General features: G+C 38.1%; 1 protein-coding gene across 2 annotated transcripts in view; it reads right to left on the bottom strand.

The window, feature by feature from the left end:
• DROSHA (drosha ribonuclease III) overlaps window positions 1-17,166 on the bottom strand; it is a 71,804-nt gene that overhangs the window by 53,385 nt on the left and 1,253 nt on the right. For both annotated transcript variants that reach the window (XM_065667552.1, XM_065667554.1), the window contains exons 2-10: window positions 15,282-16,139; window positions 13,100-13,192; window positions 11,902-12,133; window positions 10,830-10,971; window positions 7,999-8,153; window positions 4,864-4,944; window positions 3,052-3,138; window positions 2,858-2,944; window positions 1,017-1,088 (exon numbers count right to left, since the gene is read on the bottom strand). In XM_065667552.1, the coding sequence (XP_065523624.1) occupies window positions 1,017-1,088; window positions 2,858-2,944; window positions 3,052-3,138; window positions 4,864-4,944; window positions 7,999-8,153; window positions 10,830-10,971; window positions 11,902-12,133; window positions 13,100-13,192; window positions 15,282-16,132 (1,800 nt within the window). In that variant the 5' untranslated portion in view covers window positions 16,133-16,139. The remainder of the gene's footprint in view (window positions 1-1,016; window positions 1,089-2,857; window positions 2,945-3,051; window positions 3,139-4,863; window positions 4,945-7,998; window positions 8,154-10,829; window positions 10,972-11,901; window positions 12,134-13,099; window positions 13,193-15,281; window positions 16,140-17,166) is intronic.

Below are 17,166 nucleotides of genomic sequence, written 5' to 3'. Positions count from 1 at the left end.
TAATATGCAGGGGGTTTTCTGTGCCTACACATGCTGTTCCACTGCAACAATATACTTCACAAAGTGGTTTCACAAGGGATTAATTTCTATTATTAACTGAATGGGCTTTGTCGGCATCCACAGGAAATTTGTTTTGGCAACAACTTATATTAAGTACTGATAAGCAATCTTCAGACTTTCAAATTTATCATTAAGTTTCAGCTCTGCCATTGACTTATGTGGTCCTGGCAAGCAAGTACTTCCATTTGCCTTATTTTTGTCATCTGTAAGAGAAGAACAATGCCCAACTCAGTAGTACAGATAAGAGTACTTGATATATATTGCATATAACTTAAATGAAAAGAAACTATGGATATAAGCACTTCCTACTATTTGATTTAATATATAATAACATAGAGTAGGGCCAGAAAAACGATCAGAGAGGTGAAGCACCTCTCCTGTGAGGAAAAGCTGACTGAGTTGGGGTTGTTCGACCTGAAGAAAAATAGGCTCCAGGGAGACCTTACTGCAGCCTTTCATTTCTTAAAAGGGGCTTATAAGAAAGATGGGGAGATACTTTTCAGTGAGGCCTGTTGTAATAGGATGAGGGGTGATGGTTTTAAACTAAAAGAGGTGAGAAGGCTGGACATGAGGAAAAAATTCTTTATAATGAGGGTGGTAAAATACTGGCACAGGTTACCCAGGGAGGTGGTATATGCAAAGGCCAGGCTGGACATGGTTCTGGGCAACGTCATCTAGTTGAAGATGTCCCTGCTCATTGCAGGGGAGCTGGCCTAGAGGACCTTTGAAGGTCCCTTCCAAACCAATCTATTCTATGATTCTATAATATTAATATAATATATTAATAGTCTAGGTAGATGGAGTACCTGTGAGTGCAAGTTCCTATTCAGCCATTCACTTAGATCACAGCCCGTCTCTTAGAGACTTCACAAGGTGGGATTCTAAAGAGTTTAATCCATTAAGCATATCAACAACTCATAACCCACCCTGACTTTTCGACTAATTATCCTTCTTACCTCAGGCATCATCTCCTCAATGAAATGAATTGTATAGTCAATGTTAAATCTGATTACTTTACATAGTGGAATCTGAAAGGAAAATAGAAATTCAGCATGAAAAACTATACAGCATACAATGTATGGTTAATACAAATTTGTATGCAAGGGTATTACTGTCTAGTGAAAAGGGCACTTACTAAAACAGCTGCTCTGGGGAATCATGAAAAGATGGAGGAACAAAAGCACATGAAAGAGAAGTAACAGTTCTAACCGCTACTTCTGTAATAACACAGGGCTGACAGGAGGGATGGTAAAGGAAGATTAAATAATGCCATCTACTGGAGATAAAATTTTCCTTAGAAGAAAAAGCGTAGCTTAGGAAAACCGTATTTTCTCTCACTTGTATATTTGGAAGTGAATTTATTGTTGGTGACATATGTCAGATTGATACAGTGACCTGAAGGCAAGGTGTTTTTAGCACACTGCCAATTCTGTTAGCTATACTGTCTTAAAAAAAACAGCTTTAAGTCATAGCAGCAGAACATAAGAACTTCAGAATAAATCTATAGCTTTACACTAATTTCATCAAATAAATATTCTCAGAAGTTCACTCAACTAACTAGTAAGACAACCATTTAATTCCTTTTTTTTCTCCTCAGAAAAAAGGTGCCTTCATCTGCAAAGCCCACATACTGCTGAAGGTGTGTATGTTTAAATGGCACGTTTTAGCACAAAAAGGCTAAATTTCTAATAGACTACAGAAATGTCTCTCAAACAGCAGTTTTTATATTACCAATCATCATTTCAGGACACCAACAGCTTCCTCCCAAAGGGCTTTATACACGTTAGTAACCGGAACTGACAATACAGCATTGCTTTCTATTCCAACTCTATAAAAATTATGCTGATCACTTCCCCAGTTTGGAATGAGAAAAAACATACATGTACTTTACAGTAAGAGTAAGCTCAATGGCTTCACTATTTGTGTCAGATGAGAAAAGTTTTCTTTGTTCTCTGTATATTAAAAATTTCTATACCTCCCTGCCTTCCTGTCATGCAGTAGGCACACAGATATAAAGTGTTCTCTTTGTCCTCTAAATGGGAGTAAGCGAAAACTGTTCCTTTTCACTCATTTGCAAAGTGAAAATGTAAAGCCTTGAGACAAATCTGCCTTGAATCCCAAGGCTGAGTTATTGCTACTGGGCAGGAATGCTTCACACTGCCATGCCAGAGCCTGAATTCCACTCTCCCCCTGACTTCCTGTCAACGAGAGACCCTTCCCCTGCTCACCAAAAGTAAACTGTTGTCATATACACCATGTAAGCAAAGTTTCAGGGAAAAAAATATTTTCTTCTCAGTGCCTCTCAGTTCGAATATTCTTACTTCCCAGTCCTGTACTGATAGCCATTTTTGTACCAGGTTTTGGCACTGGTGCTGGAGCTAGTAAGAAGAATAAAACTAAAAGAAACAAACAAACACTATGGCATCTGAATAAACAGGTTTTGAAATATTAAGATAACAAAAAATCTTCAAGTGTACAGAAATTAAGCACTTGAATATTTTTCATTCAGATATAGCTAACAGCTTATATCAGAAAATAAGGGCAGTCAGATACCAATCATGTCCTTTTCTTCTTATATTTCCTTCCTTTCACAACAAAACTAATTGCCTTTAAATGCCTACAGAATTTAGTATTTGTCAAGACAAAACCTGAGACTCATTAGCACAAATGTCTTTACCCTGTCCACAGTGCTGTAAAGATGTTTGTAATACACATCATTTTAGAGAAGTTCTACTTCAGGGCACAAACAGATTACCTTCCAAACAAATCCCACATATATAGTAATGAACATACTTACGTTTGTTAGTGGGGCATGTGCAAACATTGAGAACCCTTCAAAGATATATTCATGGTCATCATACTCAATAACAGTAGGTCTGTCTGTCTTAAAAAAGCAAACAAAACCACCACAGAGTAAGCAAGAAACAGTACGACTCCCATCACTGAAAACAAAATTAGACTCCTAGTTAGAATTATTTATTAAATACTTACTAAGAAGTTTGTGGGAGGCGACACAGTAATTCGATAGTGGTATAGTCTTCCAGCATTGTTGGTCATGGGGCGACATGGTTTAATGGGCTTAAAGAAAGAGATAAATAGAATTATGTGCAGAGTCAAGGCAAATTTAGATCAAAAGAGAGAATAAAGCACTTATAATAACCATGAAATAGGCATTAATAAAAATTAAATAAAATATAAAATCTGTGAAGATTAAAAATATAAAAAATAAGATCTGGGAAGAAGGAAAGTGAGGCCTTATCTGTATTTTCACTTGCATAAATATTTTTAAAGCTATTCAAAAGGGAAAAAAAGTGAAAAACTGATGTATTTTTTTCATTTTCCATTTGACTCTTAACCTTTCTTACACACAGCAGTTGCTTACATACCAGGATAATTTCCTCTTTTATATAGATCTGTTTCAGGAAACAGATTTTAAAAGCTTACGAAAAGGAACCTGGACCTCACATAAGATCTCAAAGTATGTCATCAAGACAGACAAATATCAGCTCATCTGCCAGGGGCAAATCTGGGTCCTGAAGAGAACAGATTAATCTGTCACCACAAAAACAACTCTGGTAACCCTGCTCTGTCTGCCTGAGAGATCCAAAGGCAGCCAGCCCTCTCCGCAAACTGACACAACACCAAACGCCTGGAAGTCGTGTTTTCTTCCAGGTTGTTCTGAAGCATCCAGTTTAAAGACCTAAAATTCCTCAGCAGTCAGACAAAAACAGTTTCTCATATGGCTTACATCCAATTTGCTGCAGTTCAGAGGCTGACACCAGCCTGTTCAGAATACATCTCTCTGCATGAGGAAAAAAAAAAATCACTGCAGCAAATGGAGTACTACTCTAAACAGTATTACAAAAGTTGGCCTGATTGTGATGGCAAGATAGTGCATGTAACAATGTGCACTTTGCATAACCCATCCAGCAAGGAGGGTAATTACTCTGGCTGTTCAGCCCCAAATTAAGCTTCTCACTGCTGCAAAAAGACAGTTATAAACCAGCCAGTTTAAAGCTAAGCAGTTTTATCTACAGGACACTCTAAAACTAGTGTATCAGAGGTTTCAGATAATGTCCTCAGAAAATCTCCCAACCGGCCGTGCTTCAGGGAGCAGCTGCCTTCATGCAGCAAGTTTTATATATCAATTTTCTCCTCCTAAATTTTCTCCCTTCTTCTTTACAAAAAACCACACTACAGACAATGTGGGGAGGAACTGATCCCGAACTGGAGTGATTTATAATAAGCTTCACACCAAAGCCAATTTTCTGAACTGGAATAATTCACAGAAGCATTCATAAATCCTTAACTACAGAGAAATAAAAGAATGTTTCAGTAAATATAGATGAAAAGGCATACTGAAAAATAAAATTATTCAAGAAAAATTACAAGGGTAAATTGTAAACCCTACATATTAATGTCCTCCAATTCTTTCACCAGAACAAACTTTTTTTAGAATAACAAAGCTTGAGGTCATTCAAGCACCGTTTTTATTTCCAAAAATGTCACTGATCATAAAGCATACTCTGTACAAATGAGTATTTCTAAGGAAAATACTTAAACACCATTTTTCAAAACCCTAGAACTAAATAAATGCAGGCAAAAGTTTTCCATAGTTTGCAGGTGGATTTCATTACCAGTATTGCATTTTAAACACGAGGTTATATAACTAAATGATTTAAAGTCACACAGGATTTTTTACTCAGCCTGTAAATCATGTAAAAAAACCACCTTAAATCAACCCAAGTATGGGTTTACAGCAGCAAGTTTGTATTCATAATTGCAATTCTCAGAATTACTTACCTCTTCACCAGGATAAATGCCATGTCTTATTCCTGTTCGCCGGGCTTTAGCACTGCACTTGCACAAAGGACCATCATTCATCTGTCAAAACCAAAATAGGATTTTGTTTTATTGAAAAATGGGTTTGGAAAAGTATGTTAGTTTTAATGCCTGGAGTGCTGATGCTTCTAAAAGCCTGTCATGCTTAGATTAAGTGGATGTTCTTAAGCCAATAAAATTTAAAACAGTATAGACTAGTGTAAGAAAACTGCACAATAGCACTCAACTTCATAGTTCTTTCAGAAGCACAAGATGGAAAAAACACTCAGCAGAACTGTACCACTCTACTATGACATACATCTTTTTCATTTCTTATACATACAAACAGCATACTGTCTGCCTAAAGTAAAATTCAGGCCCTAAACAGGCCCATGCAAATATTCAACTGCTGAAACCCCCATGTTCAAACAGTTCCACTAAGTTCACTGAAATCCCACCCCTGACTAACCCCTCTGCCATGTGTCAAGGCTATCACCCAAAGTATCCAAAGCAGACCATTTGAAGATTTTCACTTGGTACTTTAAAGAGCTAATGGGAACACTTCAAATTCATCCTGTGAACAAGAACAGTCAAAAAAAAAAAAAACAAAAAACGGGGGGGGGGGGAGGAGGGAGGGGGAGAAATATTCTTCAGTATTCAGTATGGGTGCACCAAGTAGCTATACCAAAAAGGGCCATTGCACACAGTATAAAGCTATTGTCCTTCTTTTCATTTTCCTGACCAAGTTCAATGCAGACTATCAATTACTGCAACACGCTAAAGCTTTATGCTCTTAACATCATGCCCATTGAAAAAACCCAGAACCAAACCAGAGAAACAAAGTTCCCAACCCCAGGCTTTAACAGAGTTTTTCAAAACTTGAATCTAAGAACTGAAATATATTTTTAGACTCAGGGAAAAAAAAACAATAACCCCACAATGTAATACAAAAAGCAGAACTTTCCATGCTATTACAAGCTCTCTGAAAATGTAAACAGTGTCAGCAGTGGGGCTAAGCAGTGGGGCTAAACAGCATGATCACACAATAAATATAATGTGAAGATACCTCAGAAAGCAAAAAACACCAAACTGCTGTTAATGTAGTCATTAGACAGCTGGGAGAGGGACACAACTTTTTACTTTTTATGTTACTTCTCTGAATATTCATCTCAATTTCTTCAGACTGGCACAAAGCATATGTGCAAAGGAATGTAAGAAGTAGGGCACTTCACGACTCCTTTGGGAACTTAGTCATGCAATCTTAACAACAGAGTGATTTGAGATCTTTTTGGTTTTTGGGCTTTTTTTCCCCCTCCACATTCTGAGACACTGGAGGAAAGTACAGGCTCAATGAAACTGAATCATGCTCATAGGTAAAAGCATGCTTCCTCACTGTCTTATGCAGCCATAAAACAGAAGAGAGTTAAAAAATGCAGTCAGTGTCAAATTGCTCTTCATTCCCCCCAAAATATCAGCTTACTGAGGCTTATAAAATAATAATCACTTATTTTTTAAAATCGCACCCTTAATTCTTAGAACACTTCAGCAGTAATACTGCCTCTGTTTATATTAAATGAGCAAACTAAAACAGAGATGTGAAGTACCTGTAGAAGCCCAGGACACGAAAAGCAAGTCAGATACCTATCTATCATGTCCCTAATGACACTGCTCATGGAAAAGAATTGCAGAAGAGCAATCATGAAGTGATGATAATGTTGAAAGATCACAATTTTACGTAAGCGATGACTTCTAACTTTCTCTGACCAACAGGGCAACACAAACAAGCACATAGCACTTGCAAGAAAAGGGCCACTGCAGTGGCATCAACAACAACTTATTTTCTGGCAACTGCTAGCACTGCTGGAGATTGTTCAAAGTAGTAAGCACACTACTCAGATTAAAGGGTTGGGAAGATTCATCCTAAAAAGCTGGTTTGATGTCAAATGGTGTACTTGTATGTGCTAGTGTGTACAGCAATCATTCCTGTTTTAAGTAATGATAGTTAGAAAGCATTTTGGCATACCAGATAAAAATCTAGGATAACTTCAAATGTTTTCAAATAAAATCTACTCAGAAGTAGTACAGCACTGACAAGCTCACCATGTTCAGATTTCACTCCCATCAAGAAAGATGAAGAGTCAATCTCAAGAAAGTTTTAGGAAAGAAAGTTTTTCAGTAGGAAACTCGTAAACCATGCATTCCTGAAACTACTCATCCTACAGTTATTCCAGTTCTTTTTCTTTAGCTAATATTCTTGCCTAGAACATTACTTTGAAGCGTGCCTAAGAGCTACACATTTTTTTCAGTTAAATATCTAAACAGTTCATTTATTTTGTATTATTTTTTTTAACTAGAAGGATAAATATGAGTCTGTAATAGAATATTCAACAGACCTTTGAATTACCACAGTGGCAATAAGCATCACAGTATCTTTTTGCATTATGATTTGTTGCTTGCTAAACTCATGCATCACACAAAGTGCCAGAAAAATAAATTTACTCAGATGCCATGTGACAATGAGTTAGAATAGACTGTAAAATATTTAAGAAAGATGAAGATGGTAAATTTGCAAACAAAAAATAGTCTTCTGTGCAATGTACACATTCAAAACAGCACTTCATAAGCTTAGCAATTACATGAGAACTTTAATCTCCATGCAATTACAAAAGAACCACTAGACAAGAAATTAGAACCATTAACTGCATATTTAAAACATTATTTATCATTATGAGCCGAGAGCTTTTCGGTGGAAGATTTGTAAAGGAGGTAAACATGTTGTGTTTGCTTCATCCCAGAATTCATCTGTGTACCTTTATTTCAGGGCTATGAGGACAGCATTAGTACACCGTTAGCAATTCAGGTTTTATTAACACTGTCAGACATGATTCCAGTGGAATAATCCCCAGGATTCATGAGCTGGAACCACAGCCTTGAAATCAAAAAGCAAAGTGCTTTGAAGATCACAGAGAAAAGGGAAAAGGGGGGTAAAAAATGCAAACTGAAATAGATGTCACTCAGCATGTTTGACAGCTATGCAGTATTTTCAGTCTTCAGGGGAAAATGACTTACAGGGGAAAATGACTTACAAGCACATAGTACTTTTTAATCTCACTATACCTGTCCTGGATCATTGTACCACAGTTCTTCATGAAGACGATCAGGGTGTGCTTTTTTACGCTTAATTTCTCCAATGACGTCAAAAACATCTGAATCTGAACTGCTAGAACAGCTGCTGTCATCTTCAGAGTCACAGTCTGACTCACTGGAGCTTTCTAATTCACACAGGAAAAATAAAGTCAGCTGAAAAACACTAGCACGCACTCTCTTTTCCAATAGTAATGCATTTTTTAACATGACATAGCCAACTGTGGCATATGGAAAGTTACTAAAAAAAAGAGGGACAGTAAAGTATTTTTAATTAAAAATGACAGCAAATGCTATGGATATTAAACGCTTATAACAACTGCACCACCTGTTTGCACACATGAGAGAAGAATATAAATAATGTCACTAGCATGAGTGAACAGAACCTCTTGTTTAATAGTCAGTTGTTTGCTATGAGCAAAGTGCTTATATGCAGTTTCATTTTACCTAAAAATGCTCCTGTCTGTTGCAAGGTACTGTCTTGTTTTGAAACAGCACATACGTATAGATTATAGAACATGTACTGTTAGACTAATTTTTCAAAATCAGTTATTTCTAATAAATCCATTATCACATATTAAAAACCAGAGACATGGAAAAAAACCCCAACAAAACCACCAACCAAACTTTAACTACTAGCTGAGTTAAGTCAGTCATAAGATCTTTGGAAGCCCCATTCATTGAGTTTTCCTCCCTGCTTTCTTCTTTTTAAAGACATTTTTCTTTGTATTAACTGACGGAACAGAAGGTGGTCTCAGACTGGTTAAAATGTCTCCTTTGTGGTGTTAGCAAATTAATAAGTGTCTGGACTTAAAAAATAAGAGAACACCCAGACCCTAATCTCACATACTTCTAACCTCCTGTGCTACATACAAGTGACTCCCTTTCTTATGCATGTAATGTCATTCATTTCCATGGATCCCCTCAGCTCCAATTTAAATGCCACGACATATACCATGACACAACTAAGGTTCATTATTACTGGAAGGGAGTAACATTTCTTCCGTTTTTAAGTTTTGACTTAAGAGGAAAAAAAAAGCACTGTTCTCTTAAGTTTTAACTTAAGAGAAAAAAAATGCCAGTGCTTTGAAATACTGTGAAATTATGGTTAAAAATATGTGTATTTATTGAATACAAGAGAAGGAGAGAGACAATGAGAGAACATTACTAGCAAAATGTTTCTTTTTTTTTTTTTAATAAATCAAGATATATTTTTATACAGTCCATAATTCAGCCCAAAGTGTTATTAAAATACACACTTGGCACTATGGTTTACATAGGTCATATACGCTCAGTTGAAATCAAGTTTTGTCTAGATGTGCTACAAATGTTCACAAACACTTGAGTCTTAAAAGCTCTCTGATAACCATTAATCAGTTATACAAGTCTAATTTTAGGTGCAAAAGGAGTGCGAGACCTATGAGAGTCAGCTGGAGTTCTGAAAAAAACAGTCCAGAACTGCTGGATTTCATGCACTGAAATCAGCTTTTCATGATATAAAAGTGCTCTTGGAGTGCATTGCTATCTCACTACAATACACACTTATGGCTAACAAAGGCAGAACAGAGACAGAATTTACTTGAATACAAAATAAGACAAGGTATTAGACACTATTAGCTATTAGAACCATAGCTGTAGCAAAAGCTGGCACAGACACCAAGTCAGCCCAGAGGACCAATGCAGATGCAGAGCCTTTGGGTCCCCCAGAAAGAGTGGAAAACAAAAACCAGAGAAGTTGCTCTTGGCTTTATCATATTTCAAACTGGAGCAACATAGGAGCTCTTCCTGCAGAGATCTGAGAAAGTAAAGCTTTATACTGGTAAGCTGAATGTAGCAATTTTGCCCTTGTTTCACCCACATGAAAATATACCTCTTGAAAAACCCTACAGTTAAAATTGGTAGTAATTCTTGTGAATTCACATTTTATTTAATCTGCATTTATTTTTCTTTTATCTTTATTATATCTTTTTATACTGCCACCATGTAGCTGACCAAGTCATTATATACCTGCATTTTAACTTCAGAATGTGATTTTTAAGAGTTACTAAGCTGAAATGTGGTCTGAAGCAGTTCAGCAGGCAAAAATGAAGCATAAGTTAAAAAGCAATCCCAACAGAGTATCTAAATTAATGTGAAACGCCGAAGAATTCCTTGAACTAATGTAACTGGAATGAAACAATGAAAGTGTAAAAAGAACAGCTAACGCTTCTCACAAAACAAAAATCAGAAAAATAGCTTTCGTTGACTTCTGAGGAGACAAATTGTTATCAAAAAGTATGCCCTGCTAATTCAACCAGTATTTGCCCCTAAACTGATATGGCTAGGAGACTTATTTCACTGCAAGAAGATCCATAGGGGTGGTGCTGCTTGTTACTGCACAGAGTTCATCATTCATATTGGCTGTGCAGCTCTGCTTACTATCATCTTGTGCAGAAGTCTCAGGTTTCAAAACCTAGTTTATCACCACTACTCTTGCTTTATTTTTAGAAATGCCAGTCCAGGAGCTCCTGAAAGCCTCCTGTGTGCCATACTTTGGCCTATATAATCATGCTCAGCATGCTTTCATGTCATGGAAGAGACTTTAGCATGAAACAATGCTGGATACTCTCCATTCTCCCTTAGGCTTTCTGGGTAAAGAATCTAGTTGTTCTGTAGTCAAAAGCAACAATGCCATGGATGTGCAATACAAAGGAAGGATTTAAGAAACACAGATTGTCCTACCAGCATTATTAAATACACAACTGCCAAAACCAGGTTAACTATGGATTATTCCATTTCAGGTCTTCATCATCATTTCTGCTTACCTAAATCTTCATCCAGCTTCGTCTTCGGTGGCTCCCATGGTGGCCTGGCTGCTTTGGCCTTCGCCTGTCGCTTTCCTAACTCATCATCAAACTTTTCATACAGATCTCGGAGCTTGCTTGTTCCTACCACAGTAGAGTCCCCCTGTTAATTAAAAGCCAGAACATCAACAAGAAAAAAAAAAAAGATGGTGATAAAATAGCACATGAACCAACTTTTCACAATGAAAAGCAAGAGGTCAAAAAATTCGGATCTGTATAGTTCAGTGAAACATGGCAATACTAATTAAGGCTCTAGCATACCATCACATTGTCCACTGGGTGAATGAGCAGAGAAATTACTCAATTTGCTGATGCGTTATCATCAAACCGTTGACCTAATGATGAAGAACTATGGCTAAGAAAATTTAGTACAGCTAGCATTGATTTTTAACAGGTTTAGAAGAAACAAGAGACCTGTAAAAGTATTTGCAATTAAAAAGAATTTTATCAGATACAAGAAACACAAAACCCAGCTCATTTTGTTGCCTGGTCTGGATCACCATGAATTCACTCTCCATGTCATTCTCAAAAAAAAAAACCCTAAACTAAACCAAAACGCATCACAAAACAAAACAAAACAAAAAGCCGAAATAAAACAACAAACAAACAACTAAACCAAAAAATGCAGCTTTATCACCACACCATGTTATTGTGAAGCGTTATTGTGAAGTACAAAGAATACAGACTTCCTGCTTCTGTACAAAATTTCTCCAAGGTCGTGGGAATATATGGTGCTTGAGTCATCTTTACTTAAGTACAGGTGTAACAGAAAAAAAACCACCCTTCCCTCCTAGAGACAAAAAAGCAGCCCTTATTCATGTACCACTAATCTAAATGCAAACAGACAGAAGAAATTAAAGAAAACAGAGAATACTAATAAATAAAGCCTTTAACAGGGTTAAGGGAATGAGATGTCTGGGAGAAGAGAAGCATTAAATGACACAACACATCCTGCTGAAGGATTCACATTAATCAAGTAACAAATAATAAAAGGACTGTGTACAGTAATTTTAGAGTTCTTTCACAAACATACCACTTGATCCATAGGGTCATTGGAGTAATAGCTTTCAGAATGGGTACAGCGAACCCAGACTGGCTTAAGTAATTCTTCATCTTCCTCTTCATTTTTTTCAGATGCATTCTCTTCTGATTCTTTGTCTTTGATAGCAGCATAATTTTTCTCCTTGCTGGAGCTCTGGTTCTCAGACCACCTTTCTCTGTCTTCCTCCCATCGGGGTCTCTTTCTCTCTCTGCTTGGAGATCGGCTTAATGTGAGAAAGCAAACAAAAGCAACTCTATTATTTTAACAGTTGCAATTTCTAACGAAAAACAAATAGTCTGCTACATATTAGTACATATTCTATCATATAAATTACAGCAAAATCCAATTGCCTCTTCCTTCTAACTCACATGTAAAGAGTACAGTACTTTGTAGTTCTTACTATTAAAAAAATTACTTGAAAGTGCTTTTGTATTTTGAACCTTACTCAGGAACTAAAACAAACAAACAAAAAAAAGCTATTTCAGATTAAAATTCCTACTTGCATTATAGGTGACTTTCGATTTTGTTCCGAATTTGGAAACTTGTCACAAAAAAGTAAGTCACATCACACCCAGTTACAATGCAAAGAAGGCTTCATACATAACCCACGAACTATCTGCATGATAAAAGAGGGATTTATTAGAAGGATTATACAGAAGCCACACTGCTTGTGTTACTCTAGCTCTGGCACGCCTTTGAAACACACAAAGTGTGATATTCCTTATGTACTGCAAGAGTACTGTTTTTAAAAGCTGAATGTAGGAACACTACTAAAACTACTTTTATTTTTTTGACCTCCTCTGGCTACAGAGCCAATAATGTTGTACTGTTTTCAACTACCCAGGATTCAGAAATGAGCATCAATATAAGAAAAGATCCTAAAAGATGAGCTAAACATAGAATGACTTTAAAAAATCTTGGCACTTTACAGACTGGAAGCAGATGTAAGAGGAAGTTTTTAGGACACAGCAGTGAAGCCCCCTCTCCAGAGATGAATCCTGTTTTTAACTGTGGAAGGTCTTGAGACAATTGACATTTGCATGTATACGCAGATGGCTATAAATTTAAGACACTCATCTTTTCTGAGTTTTAAAGCAGGCACAAATACACATATAGAAAACACAAAAACCCACATGCATGGATGCACAGAGCCTCAAATACATTAAAGACTGAATGTAAGCTTCGTTACCTTCCTGCTCTCTTGTAATCTTTTTTGTAGGATCTGTCTGGTGATGTTGACCTTCTGCTGTCACGGTGCCTATGCCGCTCTCTCTCCCTCTCCCTTGGAGTTCAAAAAATAAGTTAAATATGTAAACTGTCATTTCATATATTCCATACCTGAAAGGAGCACAGAAGCAGGCTGAGACTGTTACTCAAAATAACACACAAGTGAAGACATTCTGAATGCTGACTTTCACAAAATTTGTAAAAGATAGACACCTAGCTCCTCCACCTTTGTCATAAAGCCATCTATCTCAATACAAGCGTTAATTCACACCATACAGAGGTACCTTCTATAAATTCACCACAAGACTTGTTGACATTCTTTCCTCTTCTCCTGTTACAAATGGCAAAGGGTAAGATTATTCTATCTTTAACCATTCTTCATCCCTCAAGGAAGGAAAAGAAAACCTATTCCATGCACAATTGCTTTGTAAGCAGAGTAGTCATTCAAGTTTTTCAGGCAAGCCATCTCTTCCTGACAGCCACCTCAAGTACACACAAAAACTGACAGACACAGAAAATCTGCCACATGCTGAAACTATGAATCTCATCTACAAGACTCAACTTTCAGGTAGACATAGAGAACTTGACCACTTAAATTTCTGGGTCAGAAGACCTTTAAATTAATTGAAGGCTTAGGGAAGAATGACTGCAAAGCTGACCAGTGGAGAAGGACCTGGGGGTGTTGGTTGACAGCCACTGGAACACGAGCCTGCAGTGTGCCCAGGCAGCCAAGACGACCAATGGCATTCTGGCTTGTATCAGAAATATTGTGGCCAGCAGGACTAGGGAAGTGATCCTTCCTTTCTACTCTGATGTCATTATTTAACCCCAGCCAGCAACTAAGCACCATATAGCTGCTTGCTCAAAAGCCCTCAGTGTGATAAGGAAGAGAATCAAAAGAATCAAAGTGAGAAAATGTATGTCTTGAGATAAAGACAGTTTAATAAGATAGAAAAGGAAGAAAATAATAATGATAACAATAATAATTATAATATACAAAACAAGTGATGTACAAGACAATTACTCACTACTCACTGACTGATACCTAGCCAGTTCCCCAGAAGTGGCACCTGGCCAGATTTGCCCCAAGTTTATATACTGAGTTTATATACATGTATATAAACTACTGTATATAGTTTATATACATGATATGGTATGGGATATCCCTTTGGTCAGTTGGGGTCAGATGTCCCAGCTGTTTCTCCTCCCAACATTTTGTGCATCCCCCAGCCTTCTCATTTCATGTGAGAAGCAGTAAAGTCCTTGACTTAGTGTAAACTCAGCTTAGCAACAGCTAAACATTAATGTGCTATCAACATTATTCTCATTTTAAATCCAAAACACAGCACTATGCCAGTTACTAGGAAGATAATTAACTCTACCCCAGCCAAAACCAGGACATCAGCACTGGTGAGGCTACACCTTGAATACTGTGTTCAGTTTTGGGCCTCTCACTGTAAGAAAGACATTAAGGTGGTGGAGCAGGTCCAGAGAAGGCCAACAAAGCTAGCGAAGAGTCTGGAGAACAAGTCTTATGAGGAACTGCTGAAGGAACAGAGGTTGATCAGCCTGAAGAAAAGAAAGCTCAGGGGAGACCTTATTGCTCTCTTCAAGTATCTTTTGGAAATCAAAGTAAAACTTACTGAATGTGAGGTCTGGGGTTTTGTTTTTGTTTGTCTGGAGGGGTTGGTTTATTTGTTTTTGAAATACAACTGTGTAAGGTTCTGCAATTAAATCTTTGCATATCTAAATCAAAGTGGCTTCATTTCCACATACACTGTGTGTGAATTAGTGTTTCATACATGACATGAGAAAGTTCAGTTTCCTAAAAAAAGGATGTGATCTAGGTGCCCTGGTAAGTATTTAAATACTTACCTTTCCAGTATCTTCTTGAATAATCTGGCCTAGATCACTAGACACAAAAGAAAAGGGCAACAAATCTGCCAGATCGCAAAGGTGAGGCAGAAGCAGCATACCTAAAAGGCATCAAAACAGTAGCTCTTTCCACAACACCTGAGTATTGGCGACCTCCCCAGCTAGAGGGGAAAACAAGAGTGATAGAAGAATACTGCATTGATGCCATAGTACTATGGGACAATGATGACAGCTCTCTCTCTCTGCAAGCAGAAAATACCCTAAGTTACCTGTTACGCTCGTAACTTCTGTGATGAGGTGACATCCTTCCTCTGTCATAATCTGCTCGGTGCCGACTGCTTTCCTGCCTCCTCCTATCTGGACTCCGTCCACGATCCCGACGATCCCCATGGTTAGTGGACCGATGCCTGTCACCATGGATGTGACTGTGCTCACGATGTCTGTGCTCATCGTAGTGCTTGCTTCTGTCTGGAGACCGTCGATCGCTTTGTGACTTCTCTCCCTGGTACTGACCCGTGTGCCGAAAATGAGTGCTGCCACCACTGCTGTTGGTAGTGCTGTTCTGAAAGGAGCCAGAGTTGTGCTGGTAGCTGTTAAAATTTGGTGGTGGGAATGACTGCTGTGAATACCCTGTGGAGTACACAGGCTGGTAGTTGACCTGCTGTGGTATGACTGGTGGAGGGGGAGGATGTGGTACTGTGGGTGGAGGCATCATGTAAGGAAAGGTGTTTTGCCCAGCAGGAGTTCCTGGCACAGGAGTATTGCTAGGATTTGGCACTGGTGGAGGAGCAGGAGGGAAGCACGGAGGCACGGAGAAGCTCTGCCTCATCTGGTGGTTTGGAAATGGTGGCCTCATGGGACACTGGCTGATGGGATTTTGTGTGGAAGGGGGCACTGGAGGAGGATAGGGCACAAAGTCTGGCCTGGGAGGCATGTAACCAGTGGTTGGAGGGTTTGAATAGGTTGTTGGAGGGGTAGTTTGCTGGTCATACTGGTATTGTACGGAGGGCTGCTGTGGGTGAAGCTGCCGTAGGTTCTGAGGGCGGTAGGTCTGTGTTGAAGCTCTTGCTCCTGGTCCCCCCTGACCACGGGGACATCCTCGCCCGGAATGGAAAGACATGGCTCACCTTTAATGAGGAAAATAAAAGTCCAGTGTCACATAAGTTTTGTAGAATGTCCTTAATGCATTTGCAAGAACTACTCCCAGGGTGCTGAAACGACTGTTCCTGCAGCTTCCTTTAACAGAAGCAGTGAACAACGTCCACTGATTTTCACTGGGAGCTTTGTGCTACTCAGACCTCTAGTAAAAGTCATACATGTCCCTTTGATTTCTTTAAGTCTCTAAGCCATGAAAGCACTCCACTGTTTTTAATCCAGAACCCAAACTGGACCATTCTCTCTCACTTGGGGCAAAACTAGACACTTTTGATATAAAGCCTTCAAGCACCCCACACCAAAGAAACCACTCATTTCAACAAATGCTGTTGTCACCCAAAGCCCTGAAATGAGGAGCCCTTTCTAGAACAGATTCTACACTTCAGACAGAATGACTTTACTAACACCTCATTGCAAGTTACCTGGTCCACTTGTAAACTTTAAATGAGACAATAGCAATCTACATTCACAACTGAGATCCAGTTTAGCAAAGGAATGAATTCTACAGATATTTCAAAGTATTTTACACTAGGTAGGCATATTTTTGTGGAATGAGAATCTTAGAGGCTACAGAAATAAAAATTATGTAGACTGTGCTGCTACTTCAATTCCACTGAAATAAACAGTTCCAAAAAAAAACCTCAGCTGCCTGTTTGGTCCTGTTACCTTTCCAGCAATTGCCACTGCTTCAAGTAGGCATAAGTCTTACTCAAAACTATACCTGTATTTATTGCATTGTATTAATGTTTATAAATGAAAACCAATGTGCTTCATTAAAGTTAAAAGTTGATTCTTTAATTACAATGTTAAGTTCCAAAAACTGGAAAAAGAAAAAAAAAAAAATAAAATTAAGAAATCATTCATGGTGTCTTGGCTGGAATGGAGGAAGAGAAAAAAAAAAGTTAAGTAGTCACAGAAGTCAAATCCTGTTTTAAGGGGGAGAAAGGGAAGGAAAGGAGACAACCACACATAACTGGAAAGATCACCAGATAAAGAAAA

This window comes from Lathamus discolor, chromosome 2 (genome assembly GCF_037157495.1).
Source record: "Lathamus discolor isolate bLatDis1 chromosome 2, bLatDis1.hap1, whole genome shotgun sequence".
In the NCBI taxonomy this organism is placed as follows: Eukaryota; Metazoa; Chordata; class Aves; order Psittaciformes; family Psittacidae; genus Lathamus; species Lathamus discolor.
Note: the sequence above shows the minus strand (reverse complement) of the source record. Positions and strands in the feature narration are given on the sequence as shown.